At 34.6% G+C, this 12,841-nt stretch overlaps 2 protein-coding genes and 1 long non-coding RNA gene across 3 annotated transcripts in view; 1 reads left to right on the top strand and 2 right to left on the bottom strand.

Annotated features, from left to right (window-relative positions):
- Positions 1–12,841, top strand: part of LOC129943060 (restin homolog) — a 240,161-nt gene that overhangs the window by 27,579 nt on the left and 199,741 nt on the right. The gene's annotated exons all lie outside the window — the stretch shown is intronic.
- LOC129943068 (phospholipid scramblase-like) lies at positions 6,013–6,641 on the bottom strand. The gene is made up of 2 exons (XM_056052282.1): positions 6,486–6,641; positions 6,013–6,418 (listed from the first exon to the last, which is right to left on the bottom strand). Exons 1-2 carry the CDS (start codon positions 6,528–6,530, stop codon positions 6,170–6,172), a joined length of 294 nt encoding a protein of 97 aa, XP_055908257.1. The 5' UTR covers positions 6,531–6,641; the 3' UTR covers positions 6,013–6,169.
- On the bottom strand, positions 11,864–12,608 carry LOC129943073 (uncharacterized). Its single transcript, XR_008781159.1, has 2 exons — positions 12,472–12,608; positions 11,864–12,254 (listed from the first exon to the last, which is right to left on the bottom strand). It is a non-coding gene; the product is annotated as an uncharacterized LOC129943073 (long non-coding RNA).

Below are 12,841 nucleotides of genomic sequence, written 5' to 3'. Positions count from 1 at the left end.
GAAAATCCTCGAATACACGCCCACAGGACAGCTTAGTGCTTAGTAACGGAAGACCGCGGCTCAGGTGAACCACACAAATGGAAATTGAGCTCACCCGACTTGAAGTGCGCATCTGGAGACATTGAGCTATAGGAACCGAGCTAAATGGAGAAGTTTGTTTTGATAAAGCCCTAGTTCAGGACATTAGCAACATCTTAAGTAAGTACATATAAAGTGCTATAATTTTCAAAATAAATTTTGCACATTTTGTAAGTGTTCATATCGATTTCGCGAAACAAGCAATTGATTTCGAAGATTTCCGTGTTTTCAGAAATATAATCAATATTTTTCTTATATGTACAAATTTGTTACTTTTGCTGTCACAAATCTCAGAACAGAATTATTTTGATATGATTTCTCAAGAATTTTCAATAGACTGATTTTGAAAATAATGAAAATAAATTCAAAGCTAATTTGATTGCTAAGTGAGAATAAAATAGTGAATTGTGTATGTTTATATACCACTGGCGATACATTTGAGACATTGACATACTATACATGGACCGCTAGTGGTGTGAATTTTCCATACAAAATTTGAATAAAAATAGTTCCACTTCAAAGTAGCTACACTAGCCCGCACAGTGGCAAAAAAAGTTATGAAATATTTAGCGACATCTGTTTGTATTTCCTTGAGATAAGCTTTTTCTGACATATAAAGTATTGACATCTAGTATAATTTGTTGAAGAGCCATGTTTTTTTTGCTGTGAGCGGTGCTGTCGTTTTAAAAACTTCAAGAGCAGTATTTTTCTATCATTTTGGGGAGTATTTCCTTAAATTGAGGAGTCAAACAAAAAAACAACAAACACATGCTTGGCCCATGAACAAAATTAAAAACTGAAAATAATAATATCCAAATTAGAAGTTGATTGGCCTATTGCGAAGGTTAATGTTCCGAAAACAGATAAATAGACGGATGTAATTTCGTACCAAATTTTTGCTTTCACTGCTCAAAGGCCAATATTTTAAAATAATATAATTGAAATAAATTTAAATTCATTACTTTTTGTTTATTAAATAAGAAATTGACAATTGAAATTATATTTTACATCAACATACATGTTTGAATATTCTTGAATAAATTAAATTCATTATTGTAAATTCGATGTTTCATATTTTCAGTTACAAACATTAATTATAGCTACCATTGAAATCGATCCAGAAAAAAATGTTTTCCTTTGATTAGAAATGAAAATTATATAATCATCCATTGCAAATCACACAAAGAATTGTTTTTTGAGAAAAAAAGTGTTATTGCCCATTTCTTTTTATTTTTAAAGGACGGATATTCATTTTCCTAACAGCTGATACTTTATGTTCAAAAGTAAAACGAATCGTTCCACTGATTTATGTTCCAATTTCATACAATTCCAATGATAGATTTCTGTCAGTAAAATGTTATCGGTGGATTTAAATCGGGAATTTTTTTCAATGACTGAAATGTTTAAGGATAGCTATAAACGACCTGTCAAAAAAATTCCAATGTTTGTTTTCAATTATGAAAACCAATGATAGCTATAACTGGCGCCTTATACAATGTTTTGTTATTCTCGATTAAAGTTTTCGATGGCTCCCATTTTTCGGTGTAATTGTTTTTAAGAAGTTCCTTAGCAGTTAGTAGGGCATTCACCGTTTCTACCTTGAGTGAATTTCTTTTTTATCTTTTATAATTCTTACATCTGAAAATTTTCTTTCTAATGTTGCACTATTATTGGGGCATTATATTTTAAATTTTGGTTTCCGTTTCCGTTGACTCTGAAAATAGTAAAATACTACTATAGTAGCAAGAACGACAGCAGTGGCTGTGAGTATTAAATGTAAATGTTACACAACTTTTCCGCATAGCCCTCTTTGGGCTAGTGTTTTGTCCGATGAAAGTGGAGCCATCGTGAAGTTGGCTACTGGCAGTCCATGTATAGTATGTCAATAATCTGAGATAATTCTCAGGAATTTAAACTGGTCAAATAAATCACTTGTCAACTGACAAAATGGCCGCCAGTTAAAAAAGTATTGCCAACTAAGAGTTTTATATCTCTAAAATCACACCATCAAAAATACTATTTGTTTTTATGCATTTTTATGTTTTAAAATTCTATATTACTTGTAACATAGTCGATAAAATATGGAAAAAAATTAATTAAGGAAATCTGTTCATATCGTTTTGATTACTCGACCATCATTACTTTCGGTGTATATCTCTGTTTGTGTAAATTCTGAATATTGGTACACTATTTATGTATGCAGCATATAGGTTTCTTTAAAATTGATAAATTTCAACAACAACTGTTTATTAGAGATTTCGTAAAATTATTTCAAAATGTACGCTCATGAAAGAAAACAAAAAAACAAAAAACAACACAAAAAACATAGAATTTGTGTTTTGAATTTATCATTAAAAATGTTTATGGTGTGTGGTAGAATTGTTTGAATTCCCGCAGCTATGTAGGTAGCTATCAAGTATGTTAAGCTATATACACAAAAAACTCTTAAGCAATTCCCTTGCCAATTTGTCATCACCGAAACATGACGACGAACTTTGCACAACACACCTACTCTGATGTGATGGCGCATGCATTTCTATGTTTTTGATCTTCCGAAAATACTTATGAGTGCGTCTAGAAAAAACTAGTGTGAACATCTGTTAACACACATTTAAACTTCCGCCTGATACGACTGTCGACCAATTATCAATTTTCAGTCAGATAGACGTTAATGAGCCTAATTTTGTATGCAAAAACATAGAATTCTCAGTTCAAACCAAAGACAATTCTTAAAAAACTAATAAATTGTGTTTGTTTTTTTAGTTGAAAAATCACAACATAAACATGCGTCAGGAGGTGATGCATATGCCTCTGCCAAACAAACATAGCCGGCAGACTAACCCCAAGCCTCAGCATATTTCTATCTGGGGCGATACCGTCTCGTTGGCCATTAGGCCATTAGCATCTTGGAGATCCCCAAAAAAACACCATCGGTCGCATAGAAAATTATGTATATATGCGTTCTGATGCGTGATATTTTCTTCATGTTTTGAAATTATAATTAGATTCTGTTTTTCTAAGTTTTGGTTCCAAAAACAAATTTTCTATTGCAATGAGAGAATCTTTTATTTTTCTATGGTTAGCTGCATCAGTATCAGTATTATAGAGAAACATAGAGGCCGATCCTATTTTTAGGACCCGCACCATCAAGATGTCCGAGATCCGACCCTTTTTGTCAATTTTATAATGTTCAGCATCATAGACACTAGAATTCGGGTAGTACATTAAATTTTGTTCTCTCCTATGCCGATGGGCTAATGTTGTCAACGATAAGAATTTAGTAGCTCGGTACAACTTCGACAATGAAGAGTAAATAAAATATATTTAAATATATAAAATATTTTGAATTGAATTTAAAAGGAATTTCTTGCAAGTTGTTTTATTTTATTTTTATTTTTGAGTGTAAGAAATTTTCTATTTTATTTCTAATTCCATTTTCGCGGAGTGCAAAAAACCCAAAAACAAATTATTTTTTCGAAGTAAATCGCTTTATGGTATTATTTAAATTAGTAACGATAAAACCAACGAAGAGATCGGATTTTATTTAAACGCATTCAAAAATATAATTAAGTACCTAATTACAAAATAATATGTAAAAAAAAAAACAAAATTTAAAATTAGAAATAAGAGCAAACATCTTTGAGAGAAATTGCTAAAATTATGCATTGCTCCAAAACAATGATAGAGAGTAGAGAATACACTCAAAGCAAAAATTTGGTTCCAAAAAAAAAAAACAAGCACCAAACCAACAGTCTGAATGTTCATCTTTCCAAAAAAGAAACTTTCAAGTCATCTCGAGACATTCAAAATGAAATTGATGCAGATTTTCAGCACGTACTGTTCGTAAACTCCTTCAGGAAACAAATCTTTGTGGAAAATCAGATACAAAATTTCTCAATAAGTGAATATTGGTGGAGGGACACTTCAAGGCGGTTTTTTACTCCATCTTATTTTAGAACCTAGTGATAAATAAAATACTAACTGTTCTGGATGCAGAGCTTCAGAGTGATTTCCTATGCGGATGACGTGTCTTACAAGATGACTTAGACAAACTTATACTTAAAGCTGATTGGTGTGGACTGGGTATTAACCCACACAAAACCGAATAAGTCCTATTTTCGAGGAAATACAAACTTCCATTTGCTATCGCCCCATATATTAAAGATATCCAATTAGAGTTCTCAGACTAGGCTAAGTACTCGTACCTCGGTCTTATTTTAGACATAAAAACTAAATTGGAAAGAGTAAAAATACCTACTACAGCTCTCTTCTCTTGCAAAAATACTATTGTTAATAAACGGGGCTTACAACTTCGAATCACACATCGGTAATCAGACCGATTCAATGTACGGTGTGGCAGTATGGTGGACTGCTTTAGAACAATCTATAAACCTCGACAAACTAAGTAAAAGATCGCTTCGCACGATTTCATCTGCGGCAGTGGACACCCTAACAAAAAGTTGAAAGCTCTGCTATTCGCCTCAAATCTTAGTCCTTGTGGCATTGGTCACTCCGTATTTCTTAAGTATTTAGAATAAATTCCAAAGCACACATACTACACCATCCCCAACTGCAATTCGACAGAAATTTCCAGATTTCTCAAAGAAAAATCTGGGAGGATAGGGCATTCCTGGAAAAGCTCTGAACGGCGATGAAAGAAATCTTGACCTAGCTTAAAGAACACGTGATATCAATATTTTCTCAGATAGTCAGACCGCTATCATATTTTCGACTCTGTCTCTACAAACTCTATAACAGTCAATATTGTCGATCATCTCTAATGGAGATGGCACAACCGTTTAATATTCACATTTGTTGTGTAACGGGCCATTGAGACATTCCAGTAAAAACTGTAAGGCAAATGAGCTCGCCAGGAATGGTACAGTACCATGCTTGACAAATGCTGGCATACCTATCGCTACATGTAAACTATTGCTTATGCAAGACGCTATGAAAGAGGCAACCATCAGATGGAATAACATCACCACGTTTCAGATCACAAAAAACATCTGCCCTATATTAGATTTGAAGCGATCAAGGTGTTTGCTATTTCTAAGGAAATCGCATATAAGCTCGATAATCGGTGTTATACCCGGGAACTGTCTAATATGAAAGCACGGCACGTGGCTAAAAGTATTCTCAAGTGACTTGCAGAAGCTGTTTGGATGAAAAAGAGGAGAAAACATTTCTTCACCTCCTCCTAAGTGTATCCTACTCCATCACGGACAGCCACTTTAACCTAGCCTATTCCAACGTAACATATTGGGGTTACTTCACTTCTGCTCTCAATGCCTCAAATATACCATCAAAACCCTAAAACTAGGTGGAGCAAACGTTCAAGTATTGGCATGGGATAGGACCTTTTTTTCGTGTAAAAGAAACAATAACTGCCAAATTTTGCCGAAAACATATTGGAAATCATCATGTAGACGTAGGCTGAGGAAAATTTGCCTTTTTAAGTTGATCTTCCAACAGGACAATGATGCAAAGCATAGAACAAAACTTTCAAAAGTCTTTTTCTACACCAGTAAAATTGATGTTTTGTTTTGGCCCGCACAGTGAACGTATTTGAATCCCTTCGAGAATTTGAGGAAGTATGAAAAGAATCATACAGGGAAAGAAATATTCAGAAATCAAAACAGTTTATCTAATAAAAGTCCAAGACCTATGGAAAACGATACCGGTCGAGGTCTATCGGAGACTTTTTGAGTATATGCCTCGTAGGTGTCAAGCTGTTTTGGAGCCAGCTCATAATCCACACCAAACAGTGATTTTTGGAAGCGTTGTTCGTTTTTAAAACAATTCATGGTTACATTGTAGAAAAACTAAAGATGTTTAACAGTGACAGAGACAGAAAACACTTAACGTGCTTGAGCTGTCAAAAACGAGTGTTACCAAATAGATAATAGCAAAGACCGGCTACATAAACACATCTTAAAGAATAAAAACAACATCCTTTTAATGTTCCTCTTTTACATGTGTATTTAGTTTAAATAAATACTTTTTAGATTGTTCTTAATTGTTCATAGTAAATTACGTTTTTTCGTGATCATAAGACTCGTATAACAACTTCTTTGTGGTCACTTGACATTTACCCACCAATTGCCATTTTAGGACCTCCATTCATTCCAAAGCTCACGTTAAACTCAGCCATTGAAGGTATTGAAGGTATTGGAATATTCATCGAAGGCATATTCATGCCAGGAACATTCATTCCCGGCATATTCATTCCAGGCATATTCATTCCAGGCATATTTGCATCAGCAAAATGCGATACTGCTGGTTTGTTGTTAAAATTTTTACGCGGTAAATTGTCATCACCGGTTGTTAATGTTATATCCTGTAATATATAGTTTTGACAAATTATTAGAACAACAAAATGAAGAACATGTTTTAAGAAATCTTACCATTAAAAGGACAACACCAATCATTAAAATAATAAACTTATTCATTCTGAATTTGGTCGTTTCTGTATGAATTATGGTGCATAATAGTTTTGGTTGCTTTTATATATCGTATTAAGGTTAACTTTGCTTAAGCAAACACATTATAACCATTAATTTGCATTGTTAATTAAAATAAAAAATAGTTTTATTGTGTGTGGATAAGTAGATAATTGGATCTTATTATGAGATTGAGATTTTACTTTCTGATTGTTTTGATGTTTTATTAAAGGAAGAAAGAATATTTTTTGCAGATTTCCAGATACAATATAAAACTATAAACGTGTTGTTGATTGTTTTAAATTATTCTAAAGCATACAATCCTTTTTTTCTCCAACTTCAGGGTCATTAAGTTAGATTTTTAAGTGATTTGAATATCACGTCCATAAAATCTTTGATTGGATAGCTATAACCAGTAACGGTTAACTATATATGATTAGCAAAGAAACTTAGGGCCATTTTATCCATAGCCCTTGAAAATAAAAGATAAAACAGGGCCCCAGGTCATAGGATAGATTTGTCTAAGGGTCGGTATGTTAACAACTTTTTATAAATTCTTCATCAATATTATACAGGGCTATCTATTTTGGGGTTTAAAAAGTAAACGTAAATAAAACACGGTTCTTTTGGTTTTCAAACACTTTTGACACATATAACTTGACGAATGTTGACGAATGTTGGTTTTTAAGTGCCAAAGAGTTTATCTGCATTAACACGGCCAGTGTTTTCAAATCGCATAATCTTAGAAGCCAGTTGACATCGGCACGACGAGAAATTACGCGGCCAGGAAATGTATCTTGCAATAATGCCATATTCGCTCGAGTTGTCTGGCATATGACACCGTCTTGTTGAAACCACATATTCTCCAAGTCGTAAGACCACAACTCTCCGAATTGACGGTGACAGTCCTTCCTTCGTAGTTTTCGAAGAAGTAAGGCCCAATCACATCTCGGCTCTGGACCGTAGAGCGCACCAAACAGTGACTTTTTGTGGATGTAATGGCTTCTCTTCAATAACTTCAGGCTTCTCAGAACTCTAAATACTGAGCTGAGCTTTATGGATGTAGGTGTAGATCCAAATGCAAATTACGCCATAATGTGCCGTGAGGCAGTCCTAATTCCTGAGAACCCGACTAATCGAAACATTTGGGTCTTCGGCAACACTTTCACCTACATCAGCGATATTTTCAGTGGTATACGAGAGAAACGGTGATGCACAGTCCTTCCAATACTTGTAACCAATCCAGTCTCTTAAAGTTTGTTCACAATTTTGCCAATTGCTTGCGTAGTTGAACAACTATGTGAACCATAATCTCTTCTTAAAGCATGATATGTGCGGCTGTGGCAGAATCGCCATTTTTGAAGTAGGCTTTAAGAATTTGTATGCGTTGCGCTATAGTTAAGCGAAAATTAGCTAAACAACTTAGTTCGACAGATGTCGAATTCCATGCCTTTACTTTTAAAACCGCAAATGGATAAACCATTATTAAAACCCTTAATTTAAAATGAAGCTCGCTGCTTCAATAACCTCTACCTTGAGTTCATCGTACAAAAACTACCAAAAACATTTTTGCCTTTAAAACATTCCTCAGACAAGCTACATTATATGTCTTTAACGATTTGTACTTTGTATCATAAAGAAATATTACTTATTTCTTTTTCAGTTTAACAATAAACCAATAACAATAAAAATTGAATTTGCTCAGAAAATAAATAAACCAATAAGTGTAATAAAGTTTAGCTTTCAGTTTAATGCCATAATAATAAAGTTGTCTTAATTGGAAGCAGGTTTCAATAACTATGATCAACTGTAATTTTTCTCTTGGATTACTTTCCAATAAAGTTGCCCTAATTGAAAGGCAATTTTTTGGCAACTGGTCAATCAGATACTAGAAACTTGTTTTACTTTCAAGTCCTCTGAATCTGAATTGACATAGCTGTTATCTTCATGGTCTATTATGTACAGAACATGCTCAAATACAATTCAACTTACATACATTTTGTATCTTTATGTTTACCAACAAATACAAAAGGCTGAAATAATTTTCAAGTTTCTTGAAATTCAACCATGTTATGAATCAGCTGTTCTGTCAGACACCTACATAACCCAGAAATTCTTGGACACCTTTAAATTCCTTTTTTACCATCTCAGCTATTTTTCTCTAGTAACTTCTTAAGAAGTCTTATGCTGCCTGTATGGTTAGTGCGTTGGACTGTTTTCGAAAAGATCATTAATAGGGCTCTGACTAAGTGGGCTGCGGACAACAAAATAATTCCGGATAAACAGTTCGGGTTCAAGGCGGGTCATGACACAATTCATGCTGCGTCTAAACTCGTTTCTGATATCCAATGGAATAAATCAAAACAACAATGCACAGGTGCTGTTCTGGTTGATTTGGAAAAGGCCTTTGACACCGTATGGTTAGAGGGTCTTTACCTAAAACTGAGCAGGCTTGGAATAAACAAGCCATTGTTGTATATACTTTATGATATGCTTAACGGTAGAAAGTTTGTTGTCAAGAGTGGCAATGTAACTTCTACCACAACATTCTCAATTAAAAATGGTCTTCAACAGGGAGCGGTGAACTCGCCGATTCTCTTCAGCATTTACACCAGCGATCTGATAGGTAGTCTTACAAAGGCAATTGCGTACGCCGACGATCTAATTGCGTACAGAACGGCCCGAAAGGTTGAGGTTATTAGAATTCTCTTGCAGCGTGATTTCGACAAGATTCAGCGATATTGCGACGACTGGAAACTGAAAATAAATGTCCAGAAGTCAGAGACAATTCTGTTCCGGACTCCGTTGGATGGGGCCACGAGGGATACGTGTAAGAATTGGCGCAAGATGGTCATCGTTGATCTTCACGGGCAGCCATTGGCGAGCAAAAGTGTAGTGAAGTACCTCGGTATCTGGTTAGATCAGTATTTATATTTCGACAGACATATAAATGCTGCTCTGACCAGGGCCAGAGGAGCCTTCGCTCTGACGAAACGGCTGTTTTTTAGCAGTCGGCTTGACCCCAGAGTGAAGGTAATTTGCTACATGGCCCTCATACGGCCAATGATCGTGTATGGTTGTCCTGTGTGGTTCAACGTTGCCCCTTCCCAGATGGAGAAGTTTCGGGTGTTCGAGCGGCAGTGTTTACGACGCTGTACCGGCTTATATCGAACAGCCGAATCTTCTTATGTGCATTACTATTCCAACGAGGTCCTATACAACGGGGCTCGAATCAACAGAATTGACAATTTCGTGATAAAACTCGTTCGAGGTCACATTGCAAGAGCTATGTCTTCGACCAACAATTTAATTTTCGGGGCGTTCTATCCGAACGACGAGTATTTTGAGAGTGCACGCTTGAGCGGCTTCATTCCCCCAGAGGCATTCCTCTTTTTAGATAGATGCGGTCTGATACAAGATAGATTGGCAGTTCCGTTAATCTACCACGTCAGACGAAGAACCGTGGATAGGCGACTCCTGTACAATCGGGACGTCATGGCACAAGGCGGAGCAGAGCTCCTTCGGTTCAGTAGGGCTGTGTCCGAGCGGGACCGAACTGATAGGGTGAAGCAGGAGAACCAGTTTTGGTGGCTTCAATCGGCACTTGATAGTGGGTAGTCGGGATGGGGTTTTAAGCCTTGGCCGGCTTACATACTTGTTTTATAGTTTTAGGGTTTAGTTTTAAGTAGAATAGGCATGGTGGCACAAAAAAAAAAATACAAAAAAAAAAAAAAAAGAAATTAAAAAAAAAAAAAAAAAAAACATGGAATATAAAAAAAAAACAAAAACAAAAAAATACAAAAAAATTAAAAAACGTACAAAAAAGACAATAAAATATAAAAACGAAAAATGTTAGATTTGCTGCTGTGGTTGTTCTAGTTTTAAGTAGTTTATAGGTAGAATAGGTAGTTTAAGTTAGTTTTAAGTTTTATTTAAGGACCTAACTTTAAGTAGTTTGTAAGTAAAAATAAATAAAAAAGGACCTTGATATTAGTTTTTTGTTCAAATTTTCTAATAAATACAAAAATAAATGAAATCAAATTTAAATGAAGTAAAATAGATCTTAGGGCCGAAAGGCATTAGTTTTAAGTGTTATAGTTTAACTTAGAGTGTCCGTATGGGACCATTAAGTTAGTTGTAAGTTATGGATAATTAGGCTAGTTTTATGAATTTTTGTCTAGCTTTAAGATAGGTTTAAGATTGAATTAAATAAAAATGAATTTGAAAAAAAAAAGAAAAAAAAAAAAAAAAAAAAGTGCGTTGGACTGTCATGCGAGAGGTCTTGGGTTCGATCCCTGCTTATGCTACCTAAATTTTTTTGACGGGTACAGCCTCTTGCGAGGTATTGACAAATTCTCCAAGAGTAATTCTTGTCATGAAAAGTGCTTTCTCAAATTAGCCGTTAGAATTCGGCTTAAAACTGTAGGTCCCTTCCATCCCTGGCAACAGTACTCGCACACAGGAATGGTTGAGAGTTGTCAGCCACTAGGCCCTAGTTCTCAACAGGACTGATGCGCCACCCAATTTAATTTTTTTTTATTGCATTGAAAACCAGTGTCAACATTGCCGAACTATTCAAGCAGCAGGCGATGACTTGGTATAGAGCATGCACCAACTCATCTGCAGAATATGGTCGGAAGAAATCATGCCCGATCCATCCAGATAGGTCCTTATCAGTGTGGCTTTAGACCAGGAAAGTCCACTATCGACCAAATATTCACACTACGGCAGATCTTGGAAAAAACACAGGAGTTTCAAATGGATACCCACCATCTCTTTATCGATTTTAAAGCCGCGTAAGACAGCATCCATAGAGAAGAACTCTACAGAGCAATGTCTAGTTTTGGCATCCCTGTCAAACTTATCCGTTTGTGCAGAATGACGATGGAGAATGCACGCTGCTCTATAAGGGTCGGAAAAGATCTCACCGATGCATTTGATGTCAAAAAAGTTTACGACAAGGTGATGCACTGACTTCTTTAATATCATTCTGGAAAGAATTGTGCAAAACTCAACCGTCAACACAAGAGGCACAATATTCCAAAGGTCCATCCAACTGCTCGGATACGCAGCTGATATTGACATAATTGGAAGATCAAAGCGTGATGCCAGTGGAGCGTTTTTATGCATTGCGACGGAAGCGAAGAAGATGGATTTAGTGATCAATGGGGGCAAGACTAACAATATGCTGTCATAAAAAAAGTTCATGTAGAAACATGTTATTTCGAACTAAACTAAAAAACTAAAAATATCCCCACTAAACATGTTTAATTGTCGTCCGCTGATGATGGTTCCGTAGCTGAGAACCGAAATGCATACCTATTGAATAAAAAGTATTAAAATTTAAAAACAACAACAAATTTTGCCTTTTTATTACGATTTTTGCGGTCAATAAGAAACAACCTTTTTTTAAATAATTAATAAGTATAAAATCAAGACAACATTTTTTTTTAATTTAACTAAAATGTGTGTCAATTAAAGTTTAAATTTTTAATTATTTTCTTCTTTATTCTCTTCTTTAGTACTTTCATTCGGTTTTTGTCCATTTTTGTTTCTTCTAAATGGCATTTTTGAGCCTAACTCATGTTTATTACTCGTATTTCCTTCCGTTTCATTTCTATTTCCCTTATTGAATGGCCTTAAATTTGCAGTTTGAGAAAATAATGACGAAAATCCAGGATGATGATTTTTAACAATAGATCCACCGTGTCCTTCATCGGCCTTAACCATGCTCTGTAAAGAAAACGTTGGTTTTCGTTTCCAAAATGCATTTAGTGGTCGAACTTTACAAGGTGGCACAAAAATGTTATCATTATCGAGTTTACATATGATTACTTACAAACATCAAATTAGAATCGACATTGTATGCCATAATTTCTCCAATTTAAGCATCTTCAAAAATAGGCTATTAATACTTTTGCATCACCTTGTAGATTATTTTTATACTTACCATCATCAGGACAAATCCAAAAACAAAAACTGTTAAAATAATTAACTTATTCATATTCATTTCTCAGGATTGTTAATAGGTATCTCGAATTTGAACTTCAATGATAACACAATATTACACAAAAGACATTTTATACCTTTTTTTAAAAATAATGCAACACAAGAAATGTTTTGTTTATTTATAATTAGTTGCCTCATTTAAATTGATAATAATCTTATTAAACCTATTAGACTTTTTATCAAGCTTTTATTGAAACAAATACATAACTTTCAATTTGTATTGTTCTCTATATTTAATTATTTTAATCGAGTGTTGTTTACAAACAAAGGAAAAAAAACTATAGATATTGTTATTAAATCCAAATGGAATG

Source organism: Eupeodes corollae, chromosome 1, assembly GCF_945859685.1.
Source record: "Eupeodes corollae chromosome 1, idEupCoro1.1, whole genome shotgun sequence".
Taxonomy (NCBI): Eukaryota; Metazoa; Arthropoda; class Insecta; order Diptera; family Syrphidae; genus Eupeodes; species Eupeodes corollae.
Note: the sequence above shows the minus strand (reverse complement) of the source record. Positions and strands in the feature narration are given on the sequence as shown.